Below are 16,649 nucleotides of genomic sequence, written 5' to 3'. Positions count from 1 at the left end.
TTCGAGGAGATTAATGGTTTCTAAAGCCTGGGGCATTGATTTAGTCCTTCTCAACCTTTTTCTATGACCTTTTTTTCTCCTTCCCTGGTCCCTTAGTGTCTGCTAAGGGTGAAGGAATCTCTGTTTTAACTCATTGCATTTTTAACTCTTGACATCTTCATCTACTTTTTCCCACCTCCCTTTTGCCTGTTCCTCCCCTGCTCATCCCACCAGGGAGTTTATAATCAGGTTCTAGAACCTGTGATGTTTCTCTGTTGTTGCCTTCCGTCTTTCTCAAGTCTTAAGGGAATTGGTCGTAGTAGCAAATTAACAAATAGCTCTGAAGCGCCTGAAGCTCAGAGGCATTTCCTTTTGCTCACCTAAGCAAGATCCTGGAGTGGTTGCAAACATCCTGCCCCCTACTGTAAATCTGCCTTCATGGTCGTGAGTGATTCAGTTGGGGTCAGTGAAGACCCGAGCGGAAGATCTTGGCCGAGCCTCCTTGATGTTCTGGCTGCTCTGGGTGTTGTCATATTGATTAAGCTTCTGGGACCGCTGCCAGCAGCCTCTAGGATTAAATCAATAGAGTTTGCAAAAGTAAAAGCTTCTTTTGGAGACACAGAATATGTGGGTTTATTTTTTAATGATAAAGCTTCAAGGAGAATCTTTATGGGTAGCAGAGCCAGTGATGGGAAAGGTGAGGCAGACCCAAATATTTGGGGAAGTGCGGTGGGGAGCAAGTGGGCAGGGTTGCATTGCCAGGCTGGGGCTTTCCAGAAAGTCTGTTGAACTGGAGTTGCTAATGCAACCCTGGGAAAACTGTTCCCTCTGCCTGGAATTCTCTTCCTCCCTCTTTCTCATTCTGCTAACCCTGCTCTGTGCATCTCAACCTTCAGGTCCTCACTTACATGGTACCTCCATACTTTGAATTTTCCTCTACCCCAAGGACCTGTAGTAGGTTTCTTTATTAGTAGAGTATACTTTAAGTTCGCGGGCACATGTGCAGATCATGCAGGATTGTCACATAGGTATACACGTGCCATGGTGGTTTGCTGCATCCATCCCCCCGTTATCTACATTAGGTATTTCTCCTAATGTTATCCCTTCCCAATCCTCCCACCCCCTGCTATCCCTCCCCTAGGCCCCACCCCGTGACAGGCCCTGGTGTTCCCCTCCCTGTGTCCATGTGTTCTCACACTAATGAGAACATGCAGTGTTTGGTTTTCTGTTCTTTTCCCATCAAAAAATGAGCAAAGGATATGAACACTTTTCAAAAGAAGATATTTATGCAGCCAACAAACATATGAAACAAAGCTCATCATCACTGGTCATCAGAGAGATGCAAATCAAAACCACATTGAGATACCACCTCACGCCAGTTAGAATGGCAATCACTAAAAAATCAGTAGTAGGTTTCTTACTTTGTTTCATTTTTCAGAGGTGAAAATGCCTTGCTCTGTCAACCAGCCTGAAGTGCAGTGGTGCAATCATATACACGCTTTAGCCTCTGGAGCCTTTGGCCATGACCATAAACTACAGAGGGGTGGGGGGGAGGAGAAGAGAAAGACACAGACACCGAGTTGAAGGCCACATGCAGACAGAGGCAGATATTGGAGTGATGCAGCCACAAGCCAACAACTACCAGAGGAATCAAGAAAGCAGCTCAGCCCTACCGATGCCTTGATTCTGGTCTTCCAGCCTTCAGAACTGGGTGACATTATATTTCTGTTGTTTTAAGCCACCCAGCTCATGGCAGTTTGTCCTGGCAGCCCTAGGAAACAAACCCAGGACCCTACTGGTTTTCTCCCTAACACTTACCACAATTAGCAATTATGCCTGTATTTGCTTATTCCCTATTTCATGCCATCTTTTCCTATTACAAGTTGCAGGAGGGCCAGGAGGAACCACATCCGTCCTGCCCACTGTCACGTCCTCACCCTGTACATCCTGGTGCTGCCTGATGCTGTTCCCAGCATCTGGATTTGTCACTGGATTTTTGAGTCCCTCAGATAATCCAGGACGATCTCATCTTGAGATCTTTTAATTTAATTATAGTCGCAAAGGCTGTTTTACCGAATAAGGTCATGGCTGCAGGCTCCAGAGGCTAAAGCATGGGTATGATTGTGCCACTGCACTTCAGGCTGGGTGACAGAGCAAGGCCCCACCTCTGAAAGATAAGATAAGAAACCTACTACAGGTCCGCTGGGTAGAGGATAATTAGGAGTACAGGGTTACCATGTAAGTGAAGACCTGAAGGTTGGGACGCACAGAGCAGAGTGTGAGCAGAATGAGAGAGAGGGAGGAAGAGAATCCCAGGCAGAGGGAACAGCATGTGCAAAGGCCCTGGGGAAGGAACAAGTTCATCATATTCAAAAAGAGCCAGTGTAGCTAGAGCCTGATGAGCAAAGGGGCTCACAGGTGGGAAGAGAACTTGGCAGAGACAAGTCACACAGGACCTTCTAGACCATGTTCTGGAATGCGATGGGAAGTCCTCAGAGAAGTTTTAAGTGGGATGGGACAGAGCTGCTTTACTTAAAAAAAATACACACACACACACACACACACACACACACATACACACACATACACACACATACACACATACACATATTACCTATATAAAGCATATATATGTATATATACATATCTATTTCTCTCATATATATATATACATACACATACACACATACACATACACACACATACACACACACATATTACCTATATAAAGCATATATATGTATATGTATATATACATATCTATTTCTCTCATATATATATTTTTTTTTTTGAGGCAAAATCTAGCTCTGTCACCCAGGCTGGAGTGCAATGGCATGATCTTGGCTCGCTGCAACCTCCATGTCCCGAGTTCAAGTGATTCTCCTGCCTCAGCCTCCTGAGTAGCTGGGATTACAGGCGCTCGCCACCACGCCCAGCTAATTTTTGTATTTTTAGTAGACACGGGGTTTCACTGTGTTGGCCAGGATGGTCTCCAACTCCTGACCTTGTGATCCACCTGCCTCGGCCTCCCAAAGTGCTGTGATTACAAGCACGAGCCACCGTGTCCAGCCTGCCTATATATTTATTACCTGGGTATGGTGGCTCACACCTGTAATCCTAGCACTTTGGGAGGCTGAGGTGGGAGAATCACTTGAGCCCAGGAGTTCATGACCAGCCTGGGTAACAGAGGAAGACCCCATCTCTACAAAGAAAAATGAAAATTAAAAATTAGCTGGGTGTAGTAGTATATACCAGTAGTCCCAGCTACTCGGGAGGCTAAGGTGGGAGGATTGCTGAAGCCCCAAAGACCGAGGCTGCAGTAAGCCATGATTGTGCCCCGGCACTCTAGCCTGGGCAACAGAGTGAGATTCTTTCTCAATCAAGTAATTTTTGTATTGACGTGAAATTCATGCAACGTTGTTAACCATTTTTAAATAAGCAATTCAGTGGCTTTCAGTGCATTCACAATATTGTACAATCTCCACCTCTTTCTAGTGCCAAATATTTTATCGCCCCTCCAAAGAGCCCTGTATCCATGAGGCAATTGCTCCTCATCCTCCCCTCCCCATGTCTCCCTTGACCTCCACCACTCCTGGTAACTACAAATTTGTTTTCTGTTTCTATGGATTTGCCTATACTGGCTCTTCCATATAAATGAATTCATGCAATATGTGACCTTTTGCGTCTGGCTTCTTTCACTTAGCATAATGCTCTGGCTTCTGTCTGGAGAATGAAATGGAGGTCAGAAAGACAAGCAGTAGACCACTTTGGAGTGTACTGAGATCATAGATGTTTCTGTGGGAAGGGACAGTGGCTTGACCTTGGGTGCTGCTGTAGAGGCAGTGCTGAGCGGGAGGATTTGAAGCCTAATTTTGGAAGTAGAATCGGTGGGGTCTGATGATACATCAGCTGGAGCGGGAGGAAGACGCAGGAATCTGGAAGGTCCCTTAAGGTAACCTTACCTGAGCCCCTTACTCGGCAGCTGGTGGTACAGTTCATGACAAAGGCTAATAGAGACATGGGATTAGGGAAGGAATGGAAGAGTCTGGACCTTGGACACTGTAGGGGTCTGAATCGTGTCCACCAGAAATTCACATGCATTTGTATCCTCAGAACCTGAGACCTCATTTGAAAGTAGGATCTTTGCACATGTCACTGAGTCAGGGATTGAGATGAGGGATTAATCATCCTGGATTACAGTGGATTCAAGATTCTATGGCAAGTGCCTTGATAGGAGAAGGTACAGGAGAGAAAGTCAAGTGGTGATAGAAGCAGAGAATGGAGTGGTGCGGCCACAAGCCAAAGACACGTAGAGCCACCAAAACCAGAAGAGGCAAGGAAGGACCCTCCCTTCGAGCCTCTGAAGGGAGCTCAAACCTGTTAACCCCCTAATTTCAGACCCTTGCCTCCAAGATGATGAGAGAACAAATTCCTGTTGTCTTAAGCCACCCAGTCTGTGGCAATTTGTCATGACTGTCCTGGAGAGTAATACAGACCCTCCTGTGAGATGCTCTAAGAAGACACAGAGTGATATAGCTGTTGCTAAGGCCATTCAGAGTAGCAAGGTGGAAATCAAAAGGAGAAGTGCCCCAACTCCCCCTCCTCTCCAGTCTCTTGCTGGTGCCTCCCATTGGCCAAGCCCACCCAGAAGGCAGAAGATGTGGTGAAGGGCAGAGTTGGGGGGCTTGAGTGCTCCAGTCACGGAAGTCAGCCCTGCCTTTACCAGGACACTAAACAGGGCAGTGAGTGGATATTTTAGGGGAGAAAGGACAACAAGAGAATGATAAAATACATCAAAATGCATGCAAGCTCTAGAAAGAGGGTAGAGATAGAGAAAGGGTGATTGCCTAGGATTGGAGCCCCAGGGAAGACCAACATTTAGAGATTGGATAGAAAAGGAGGAGCAAAAAGGGAAGATTGAGAAGTAGAGACCAGGAGGGTAGGAGGAAAACTAGAACAGCATTAAGAAGGGCACTGTCAATAACGTGGGCACAGAAGAACGGCCCTGGGATTTGGCAGCCTGGGGGTCTTTGGCAATCCTCTTGGGAAGAGTTTTGATTGAGTGATCGGAGCTAGAGGCCAGCCTGGGGAGGGTAGGAGAAGAATGTGCAGTGAGGACATGGAGGGAACACGTGAAGGCAACTCTTTATGAAAGGGAGTAGAGGTTGGTGGCTGGAGGGAAATTTGGAGTCAAGGGTGGAGGTTTTAGTGATGGAAGAATATTGATTTCTGTAAATTGGTTCATTCCCAACCATTATGCCAATATGCTCAGGTGTCTTCTCTTCTATAGGATGCTGGGATTCTCAAATGCCCATTTGAGGTTTAGCATCATGAATTAAATGTCATCTGCCCAGGTAGTTGATCTCATTCAGGAAAGTTCCACTGCCCAGGTATGGGAAAGGCAACTACTTGAGTTTACGCAGGGATGGATTTGTTTTCCAGGAGGGAAACAGGCAAGCAAGTGCGATATAATCAATTCGTTTAAGGTTGACAAGGCAGGAGAAGGTCCTGAGAAATGGCGGGGTCACAGGGTTGCCGGGCTCAACGGGATGGACATTGGTTTGCATTTAAGGGAGTTAGTGAGTTGGGAGGTGGTTGAAGGAAGGATGCTGGAAAGAGGTATTTTGTGGGTGGCTGGTGTAACCTCTGAGCATGCATAGCTGGAGTGGCTTGGAGGAGACGTCGGTTATTGATGAAGAGGTAGGGACACCCCCTCTTGCTCAAGGAAGCAACGGACCAGCATGGACAATGGTCTCTCCACAGAGAAATCAGAGGTCATGAAATGTTAAAAGGCTCCATTGGAATCCTAGCTCCCAGCTTCTGTTTTCCTGTGGATCTCAGGATCTTGGCTGCTGGTGCTACCTCTGACCTTGGACTTCCCATTGAGCCCAGCAGCACTGGGAGGGACCTTCGTGGACTTGGCTGGTTTAAGGAGGATCTTCTTGTGTTTGCTGACTTTCTTGGGGGCCTTCTTGGCTGCACCTGCTTTTGAGGGAGCCCTCTTCACCTCACCTGGCTCTTGGGCACCTTTTCCACCTTTTCTGGGTTGGGAAAGTCTTTCTTCACTTCTTTTGCTTTCTTGGGGCCCTTCTGACTGGGTTTTCTGGGAGCCATGATGCTGGACATCTTCCAGAGCTGGGTTTTCCTTTTGTTCTTGGGAACTAATTTGAGGCTGCAAGTGGCCCCACCTTGATCTTGGAGTTGATGGTCTGCAGGGAATTTCCAGGTTTACATTTGTTTGTTTGTCTAATTTTGAGATGGACTCTTGCTCTGTCGCCCAGGCTGGAGTGCAGTGGCATGATCTCAGCTTGCTGCAACCTCCGCTTCCTGGGTTCAAGCCATTCTCCTGCCTCAGCCTCCCGAGTAGCTGGGATTATAGGCATGCACCACCACACCCAGCTAACTTTTGTGTTTTTAGTGGAGACAGAGTTTCACCATGTTGTCCAGGCTGGTCTCGAACTCCTGACCTCAAGTGATCTGGCTGCCTCCCAAAGTGCCAGGTTTACAGGCATGAGCCACCATGCCTGGCCTCCAGGTTTAAGTTTAAATCATGAAGTAGATAGAATGTATAAGGAGTTGCCAGGGAAATGGAGGATTTTACTGACCACTGAACAGGGATGTCACTCATGCAAGAGAGGAAAAGGGCTCCTCCTCCTTGGCAGAGTGAATGTAGAAGGGAAAGTGGCTGAAAATGGAATCAGGAGACAGAGATCTCACACCACTCAGAGGTCCCTGGAGAACTTGACTGACCTGGAAAAAAAAAAAAGAGAAACAGGGAGAGAAAGTCTTCAGTTCTTGTTTGGAATCTGACTCCAAAGCTTCCTCACTCCTCACCCTCTTGCCAGACCCCTAGAGTCTGAAATTGATGAATACTTTCTGTTTAACAGTTGGCTTCTTTTTTTTTTTTCTCTTTCTGTTTTCATCGAAGGATCTTTATTTTGCTTTCGTGTATTTGTGTGTTTTCCATGAGTCATGTTAATTCTTCCATGTTTAAATTTTTTGGGCTGGAGGAATTCATATGTTTAAATTATGGATTTAATTTCAGAGGGTGTACACACACACACACACACACCTCACTTTAAAAAACTAAAATATAGCCCTGTAAATCTGCAAAAATATCGAATGTGGGCTGGGTATGGTGGCTCATGCCTGTGATCTGAGCACTTTGGGAGGCCGAGGTGGATCACCTGAGACCAGAAGTGGGAGACCTACCTGGCCAACATGGTGAAATCCTGTCTTCACTAAAAATACAACAATTAGCCAGGCGTGGTGGCAGGTGCCTGTAACCCCTGCTACTCAGGAGACAGAGACATGAGAATCACTTGAACCCAGGAGGTGGAGGTTGCAGTGAGCTGAGATCACCCCACTGCACTCCAGCTTGGGTGACAGAGCGAGACTCTGTCTCAAGAAAAAAAAAGTCAATATGCATCCCCTCCGACACCAATTTCACATTTTGGAATTTGTCCTGCAGGAAAATTGTCACAAGTGCACGAGGATGTATGGTGAGATGATTATCATTTTAAAAAGATGGGATCTCACTCTGCCAACCAAGGTGGAGTGAAGTGATATGATCATAGCTCACTGCAGCCTTCACCTCCCAGCTTTAGAGGATCCTCCCGCCTCAGCCTCCCTAGTAGCTAAGAGTACAGGTCTATTCAGCTATGATGACAGTAGATGTAAGACCTAGAAAGGCAAAAAATAGGAAAAGTTATTTACTATTGGCAGCGGTTGTCATAAAATAATCAAAATAAATAAAACAATCAATTTAGGCCAGGTGTGGTGGCTCATGCCTATAATCCCAGCACTCTTGGAGGCTGGGGTGGGCAGACCACGAGGTCAAAAGATCAAGACCATCCTGGCCAACATGGTAAAACCCCGTCTCTACTAAAAATACAAAAATTAGCTGGGCTTGGTAGCACATGCCTGTAGTTCCAGCTACTTGGGAGGCTGAGGCAGGAGAATCGCTTGAACCAGGGAGGCGGAGGTTGCAGTGGGCTGAGATCGTGACACTGCACTGGCGTCTGGGTGACAGAGTGAGACTCTAAAAAAAAAATAACATTTATTGCATGATTATAGTGAGATGAATTGTATTCTTTGTGTGTATAAGCACATTGTTTTCTTTTTTAAAAAGACATTTATTTATTTTAAGAAATACGGTCTTGCTCTGTTGCCCAGACCGGAGTGCATGGCATGATCATAGCTCACTGCAGCCTCAAACTCCTGGGTTCACACAGTCTTTCTGCCTCAGTCTCTTGAGTAGCTAGGACTACAGACATGTGCCAACATGCCTGGGTAGTTTTCTTATTTTTAAATGTGTTTTTGTAGAGACGGGATCTAGTTGTGTTGACCAGGTTGGCCTGAAACTCCTGGCCTCAAGCAATCCTCTGCCTTGGCCTCCCAAAGGGCTGAGATGATAGGCATCAGCCACTGCATTTGGCCCACATTAAATTTTCCAGTCATCACAGGAACCAAAGTAAACTATGAAACACTCACGTCTATTGAGCACTTACTATATGCAGGGCCCTGTAATAGATTATTGTTATTGTATATAATGTATATTAGCCATTCTCACACAATCTATTAGGTAGGTGCTATTTTCTCCCTTTTATATATGACGAAACAGGCTCAGAGAAGAAAACTTCCTTGCCTAAGGTCAAAGCCACGTCTGATCCCCAAATCCTTTCAACTCCTCTGCACTACTATTTTTTAATGCAGATATTGCCAGTTTTTGAAGCAGAAGCACCATTTAGCAGCCCGAAGTAGACTTCCCATTTGAGAACCCAAGTGTTGGACCTTCTCGGATAATATGAAAAAAACAAATGACACACAAACCTACTTGATACTCGGTTTTTAATTTTCTCTTCATTTGATTTTCCTGATGACATGATTAATCTTTTTTGTCTCTACCCTGTACGTGAAATGCAGGTCTTTGCCGATGTCTCAGAGAGGGTTAATAGTTGGTGCTGGGTTTTTCTCTCCCCGGGGCTTCCTGCCCCTGGTTGCTAACGAAATGAAACGTGTACCTCTTTGCCGCTGGCCGTGGTGCTGAAAACATCCCGGACAGCGCTAGGGTTGCCCTTGCTAGCACGCCATCCCTGCTAAGAGTCTTAAGCTGATCAGCGGGTGGAGAGATCTTTTCTGAGCTTCATTTTCGTTAGTACTGTGTGTTGAAGAGTCTGAAGCCCACGTCTGAGAACTGGAGACTGTGGATTACTGGAAGTTGAAATCGTCATGAATAATTCCTACTTGAGATGGGCTTATGAGGGTGTGGACTAGCACTCAATGCTTGGCCTTTGCTAAATTGTGGCAATTGATTGGGACTTGAGTGGGGTGTAAACCATTTGGTCTAATCCATATAGTTAGGGCTTCATATGCACTTGCACTCCACTTTTTAAATGAAGGCAAAACCATCCACCTGCTAACCAGGATAGTTCCTGAGTGGTCTTTGTGAACCACCAGCTTAAAAGCGTAGATTGTGGGCTGGGCACGGTGGCTCATACCTGTAATCCCAGCACTTTGAAGGCCAAGGCAAGAGGATTGCTTGAGCCCAGGAGTTCAAGACCAGCCTGGGCAACATGGTGAGACCCTCATCTCTACAAAAATGTTAAAAATTAGCCAGGTATGCTGGCATGCACCTGTAGTCCCGCTACTCAGGAGGCTGAAATGGGCCGATGGCTTCAGCCTGGGAGGTCAAGGCTGCAGTGAGCTGTGATCATGTCACCGCATTTCACCCTGGGGAACAGAGCAAGATCCTGACTCAAAACAAACAAACAAAAGGCACAAACTGTGGAGTGGGAAGAACTGCATGTGAGCCCCAGCTCTGCCAGGACCTCCTTTGTGACCTTGAGCAACGTGCTTAATCTCTCTGAGCCTGGATTTTCTTATCTGGAAAATGGGGCTTACCACAGAAGCCACCTTGTAGAAATGTTGCAAGGAATTAACGGAAACAAAGTGCTTACCACACTACCCGCCCAAAGGAGCACTTGGAAACAAGGGCACTGTAATTATGGTTGCTGTGTTTGTAAATGGCCCCATAATAGTTTATCACATTGCAGAGTTAAATTGGGGCATGTGTTTAGTGGAGCAAGGAATATGTCTTAAACCGTATATCTAAGGTCCTGGGATCCCCCACTCTTTTACTGGTGATTGTGATGAGCATGGACCTAACATGAAAATAAGGTCTGCTTGGCTTCTTCCCACAAGCCCAATGACCTGGTTGACTTCTCCAAGCATCTGTTTCCTTAGAACCCACTCATCAGCAGCCTCTGTAGTAGAGACAAGGCATCATGAGTTGACAAACCTGATTTGATTTTCACACCAACTACAAGAGGTTTGAAATGAGCTAAGGGTGAAGGGCACCACAGAGAGAGAGCACCACAAAGGTCTTGCTAAGGGGTGGGAACCATTAGCCATGCCCACTTTGAGAATTTTCTTTCATGTTATGAATCCCAAGACCAAGGTCCTGTTCACAGGTGCAAGCCCTCCTTCTTTCCTGTGCAGAATCGTTAGTCTTTTCCAGGGTTACATATGGCCTCTCTCTGGGGCCTCTGCAGGTCCTGATCAATTTCGTCGTGTATAGAGTTCTGTGTCTCCTCACCTGCCTGCAGGGCTGTCTGCTATTCTGACTTCCGAGAGCCATTTCTGGAGCCAGCTTTTCCTCCCATCAGGGATGCTTCTCTTCTTTCAGCCCCCGCCCCCCTTTGGCCTCCTAGGATGGCTGATTTTTCTGGATCCCGCTGACACAGGTGCTTTCTCTCCGAGCCAATCAGGGAGCAGAAAGGCTCAGCTCAGCTAACAGAGGCATTGCTCACCGCAGCTGTGAGTTAGAACTCAGCCTTTCTAAATCGGGAGGATCAGGCATGACTTAAGGTTGGGCTGAGAAAGCCTCACCTCCCCCCAGCTCGACTACCCAATGCAACCTTTGACTTCTGCCTAGGGCGAGGCATCTCATACCATGCCATGAACTCAGCAGCCCATCTTTCTTTCATATGGGCACCAAGTACATCACTGCATATTTCAGGGGGTTCATTGTGTCCTTAACATGCTCATGGAGACTTGGCCTGAGATGAAGTCAGGGGAAAGATGTAGGTAGCAGGACCCAGGCCCCCTTCCTTCATTTCCTCCACTGGCAATTTTTGTTTTGTTTTGTTTTCTTTTTGAGATGGAGTTTCACTCTTGTTGCCCAGGCTAGAGTGCAATGGCGCAATCTCGGCTCACTGCAACCTCCGCCTCCCAGGTTCAAGCTATTCTCCTGCCTTAGCCTCCCAAGTAGCTGGGATTACAGGTGTCTGCCACCACACCCAGCTAATTTTTGTATTTTTAGTAGAGATGGGGTTTTACCATGTTGGCCAGGCTGGTTTTGAACTCCTGGCCTCAGGTGATCCACCCACCTCGGCCTCCCAAAGTGCTGAGATTACAGACGTGAACCACCATGCCAGGCCCTTCCACTGGTGTTTTGTTGGTGGTGGTGGTGGTGGTGGTGGGTTTTTTTTTTTTTGAGCATCGACTATATAATGAATGCTCTCCTGCACAGAGGATGAAGCGATGAACAAGGCAGACACAAAATCCCCACGTACACAGTGTGTGCAGTCACATGGGAGAGATAGGGAACAAGATAAAGAAAGAAAAAATAGCAGATGCTTGACTGGGGATGGGAACTAAAGAAAGAAAGGCAAAGTAAGCAGGCCAAGGGGGTTGATGGATGTGACCTTTGAAGAAAGGCCTAAAGGAAGTGAGGGAGGGACTCATGTGGATGTCTGGGGAAAGAGCATTCCAGTAGAATGAACAGCAGGTGTAAAGGCCCTGGGGTAGAAATGTGCCTGGGGAGTTTGGGGAATAAACAGGAGGCCGGTGTGACTAAAGGCGAGATGAGAGGAGGGAAGTAATGGAAGCAGGCCATGCACCTTGCTAGTGCTGGGAGGTCTTTGTTTTTGCTTTTGAGTAAGATGGGATCCATGGGAAGGCTTTAAATACTTCTACATGCCTTAAGCTGACATTTTCTTTTCTGCTTTTGTCTCATTCCAACATTGCTGTTACTTCCTCAAAATCTTGGGTTTCTTCTCAGGCTCTTTACCCAAGTGGGAGCAGAAAGTTGGTACCCAGGGCTCTTAAATTCTCCTCCTGGGGTCAGACCATGGAGGAGAAAGCTTGGAGGAGAAAGAGGAACCCCCACCTCTTTCTGGATGACTCAAAACCGTAATTACCTGAGCTCCTCCTCCTACCCCTGAAATAGAGGCACTTAGCACTTCCTAAACTTCCCTGCACACACAAATCCCCTGGCGATCTTTTAAAATGCAGATTCTGACTCAGCAGGTGAAAGCAGGGCCTCAGGCTGCCTTCCTAACGGAACAGGTGCTGGTTCTGGGACCACGCTTTGAGTAGCAAGGGTCTAAGATCGTTGCTGCAGATTTCCATTTGGGGCATGTCTGTGGACATTTGCCGGAGTGTGGGTGCAGACAGGGAGAAGGGAATGATGTTGGAGAAGCAGGGTGAGTATCTGTATTTGACAAGAAGTAAGAAAATGAAGCAGGGTGGGAGAGAAGAACCTCTTTCTTTTTGCCTACATGATAAGGCTTCATTGCTACACCCAGAGAGCCCTGGGTCTGAAATCCAGGTGATACTGGCCAGTTGAAACCCTGATAATGCAGCCCATAAAAGTGCTGCATGCTGCATGCTGGCCTGCTGGGACTCTTCCTGGAACCTTCAGTGCCAGAGCTGATGCAAAGGAAGTCATATCCCTGCCATTGAGGGGCAGGAGGCCAGGGGACCTGAGGAGTGGGATGGAAGAAGCACATGTAAGGAGGCTGACTTGGCAGGGAGAGGAAGCGAAGTCAGCTTCAAATCACAGCGAGAGGAGACCGGGGAAGGGCTTGGCATTTCTGCTCTGTGTACAAATATTGTCTCTTATTTTCCGGGCTGCAGGGTGAGGCAGAGTGGAGTATTTGTGCAACACAGCCCAGCTTTGTTCTCTGGTCTCCTAACGCTTGTCAGCTTGGAGGCAGAAAGCCAATCAGAGAATATCGTCGGCAAGGCCGGCTTTTGTTGGCTCTCCAAATTGCCCTGAGTCTCATATTTTGCTTTTCAGAGTGTGCGTGGAGCTTGCCTTCAGCTGCTTTCAGCTGGAGGCAAAGGCTGAAGCTGGTGACAAAAGGAAGCCTGGTTTTCCGAGACTTTTACTGAGGGGAGTTCTGTTTCAGACTCTGTTTTCCCAGCTGGAAATCGGGTTTCACTCTCCCTCCAGCCTGGAAGGGATGGTTTTATGGCGCTTCCAAAATGCCAAACCTAACTGCAAGGCAGAAGGGGAGACTGAAACCAGTTAATTTTCCAGAGGATAGAGCTAGGAGGAGGGGAGGGGTTTAACATGGTCAAGTTGCGCAAGACGCACTAATTGGTATATCTACAGAACACGGGATTTCGGTGCCCCCAGGGGACACTGAGCAGGGTTCAGAGACCACTTGAGGTTGTCATCACTGGACAGGAGGGGATGCTACTGGCATCTAACACACAGAGGCTGGGGATACTGTTGAATGTGCTACAGTGCCCGGACAGCCCCACCAAGGAGAATGATTCAGCCCCAAACCTAGTGCCGAGGTTGCTCTGCAGTAACCAACACCCTGTGGCTTTTTCACTCAAGCAGCCACTTCTCCAGTGTCTACACGTCCTTCTCAGAGATTGCCAGATCTGTACACAGAGCCTGTTGGCGTGGGACACTTCTGAGGGGTCTGGCAGGGGGACAAGGGACTTTCCCTTTCACCAGCTGATCAGCAGGTCGGGAGCTAGTAGGAAGTGAATAAGATGGACCCTCCCTACCTGCCCTGCAGACCCTCCGGTGGGCACTAGGGAGGGAGGCCTCCTCAACCCGGATGAGAGCTCCCAGGATGCAGGGAGGAGTTTGTGCAAACTGGAGAGAATGCAAATGGGGTATCTAGAGATACGCATGTGGATGACCCCTCCCCTGAGTTGAAAGAGCAGATTCTCAGAGGTCTGCTCTGATCACTGTATTTTTTTTATTGAGGTAAAATTCATATAATGCAATTAACCATTTTCAAGTGGCATTTAGGGCTGGGCACAGTGGCTCATGGCTGCGATGAGGCTGAGGCAGGAAGATCACTTGAGCCCGGGAGTTCCAGACCAGCCTGGGCAACAAAGTAAGACTCTGTCTCTTACCAAAAAAAAAAAAAAAAAAAAAAATAGGCACACATAGTGGTATGCACCTGTGGTCCCAGCTACTCAGGAGGCTGAGGCAGGAGGATCGTATGAGCCTAGGAATTCAAGGCTGCAGTGAGCTATGATCATGCTACTGTACTCCAGCCTGGGTGACAGAGCAAGGTCCTGTTTCTTTACAAAAAGAAAGAAAAGAAAAGAAAGAGAGGTATTTAGTACATTCCCATTGTTGTGTAACTGTCACCTTTATCTAGTTCTAAAACATTAAGCAGTGATTCCCATTTCCCTTCCCATTCCCCAGGAACCACGAATCTGCTGTCTGTCTCTGCCTATTCCAGACATTTTACGTACATGGAATTATACAATATGTGGTCTTTTATGTCTAGCTCCTTTCACTTGGCATAACGTTCCCAAGGTTCATTCCTGTTGTAACATGTGTCAGTACTTCATTCCTTTTTATGGCTGAATACTATTCCATTCTATAGGTAGACCACGTTTTGTTGATCTGTTTATCCATTGATGAAATTTAAGCTGTTTCACTTTTTGGCTGTTGTGACTAGTGCTGCTGTGAACATTTGTGTTGGTTTGGAGTACCTGTTTTACAGTCCTTGTGTGTGTATACTTGGGAGTGGAGTTACTGTGTCACATGGTAATTCTGTGCTTAACTTTTTGCAGAACCAACAACGGTTTTCTACAGCAGTTGCCCCAGTGTTTTGCTGCTGCTGCTGCTGCTGGTGGTGTCTTGAGACAGGGTCTCGCTCCTGTTGCCCAGGCTGGAGTGCAATGGTACGGTCATGGCTCACTGCAGCCTCAGCCTCCTAGGGCTCAAGCAATCCTCTCACCTCAGCCTCCCAAGTAGCTGGCACTACAGGCCTGTGCCACCATGCCCAGCTAATTTTTTGTAATTTTTGTAGAGACAGAGTCTCACTTCGTTGCCTAGGCTGGTCTCAGACTCCTGGGCTCAAGAAATCCTCCTCCCTTGGCCTCCCAAAGTGCTGGGATTGCAGACATCAGCCACCGCACCTGGCCGGCTACACTCTTTTATATTCCCCCAGCCTGAGTTTCAATTTCTTCACATCTTCACCAACACTTGTTTGTTTGTTGAGCCATCCTAGTGGGTGTGAAGCCATTTCCCATTGGGGTTTTCTTTTCTTTTTTTTTTTTGAGATGGAGTTTCGCTGTTGTTACCCAGGCTGGAGTGCAATGGCGCGATCTCGGCTCACCGCAACCTCCACCTCCTGAGTAGCTGGGATTACAGGCACGCGCCACCATACCCAGCTAATTTTTTGTACTTTTAGTAGAGATGGGGTTTCACCATGTTGACCAGGATGGTCTCAATCTCTTGACCTCGTGATCCACCCGCCTCGGCCTCCCAAAGTGCTGGGATTACAGGCTTGAGCCACTGTGCCCAGCCTCCCATTGGGGTTTTCTTTGCATTTCCCTGATCACTGATACACTCATCTACTTACTGGCCATTTGACTGTCTTCTTTGGAGGAACATCTGTTCCCGCCCCCTGCCCATTTTCAGTTGGGTTATCTTTCTGTTGCTGTGCTGTAAATGTTCTTTATATATTCCTGGTACTAGACTCTTATCAGATACATGATTTGCAAAGAGCTTCTCCCATTGATAATGTTCTTTGAGGCACTGAAAGGTTTAAATGTTGATGAAGCCCAGTGTATCTGTTTTTTGTTTTTTTGTGGCTCATGCATTAGGTGTCAAATCTGATCACAGTGTTTTATTTGTTATTTTAAGTATTTTTGAGATGGAGTCTTACTCTGTTGCCCAGGCTGGAGTGCAGTGGCGTGATCTCAGCTCACTGCAGCCTCCATCTCCCAGGTTCAAACGATTCTCCTGCCTCAGCCTCCCAAGTAGCTGGGACTACAGGTGTGCACCACCGTGCCACGCTAATTTTTGTATTTTTCATAGAGACAGGGTTTCACCATGTTGGCCAGGCTGGTCTCAAAGTCTTGACCTCAAGTGATCCCCCTGCCTTGGCCTCTATTTATCTATTTTTAATTCATCATTGATTGATTGATTGATTGAGACAGGGCCTCCTTCTGTCACCCAGGCTGGAGTGCAGTGGTACAGGCATTGCTCACTGTGGCCTTGACCTCCTCAGCTCAAGCCATTCTCTCACCTCAGCCTCCCAAGTAGCTGGGACCACAGGTATCTGCCATCATGCCGGGCTCTGCCACTATATTTTAAATTGCAGCCCTGGCCCCTTCCACTGTCTGTACCCGTCACCATCTTCCTACACACATAGAATATATGATGTACTGTGTGACATGGTATATGCAGGTCTGACATGGTATGTACATCACGTAGTATACATGATGCAGTTATTTATTTGCTTCTCCTCTAGGAAGCAGGAGGAAGCTTCTCCTCTTGTCTGCTTTGCTGTCAGCTGTGTCCTAGCCCAGAAGAGAGTCTGGCACCCAGCAGGTACTGAGTGAATATGCGTTCAATAAATATTGCAGGTGAGACGGAAGCTGAACATCCACATTTC

General features: G+C 47.2%; 1 protein-coding gene across 21 annotated transcripts in view; it reads left to right on the top strand.

The window, feature by feature from the left end:
* CACNA1A (calcium voltage-gated channel subunit alpha1 A) overlaps positions 1 to 16,649 on the top strand; it is a 424,329-nt gene that overhangs the window by 157,346 nt on the left and 250,334 nt on the right. For 4 of the 21 annotated variants that reach the window (XM_078360721.1, XM_078360723.1, XM_054249539.2 and 1 more), the window contains one exon: positions 16,506 to 16,585. The exons of 15 other annotated variants lie outside the window; for them this stretch is intronic. In XM_078360721.1, the coding sequence (XP_078216847.1) occupies positions 16,506 to 16,585 (80 nt within the window). Of the gene's footprint in view, positions 1 to 16,505; positions 16,621 to 16,649 lie in introns of all 21 variants that reach the window. 2 more of the 21 variants (XM_078360722.1, XM_054249537.2) reach the window with 1 other exon arrangement.

This window comes from Callithrix jacchus, chromosome 22 (genome assembly GCF_049354715.1).
Source record: "Callithrix jacchus isolate 240 chromosome 22, calJac240_pri, whole genome shotgun sequence".
Taxonomy (NCBI): Eukaryota; Metazoa; Chordata; class Mammalia; order Primates; family Cebidae; genus Callithrix; species Callithrix jacchus.
Note: the sequence above shows the minus strand (reverse complement) of the source record. Positions and strands in the feature narration are given on the sequence as shown.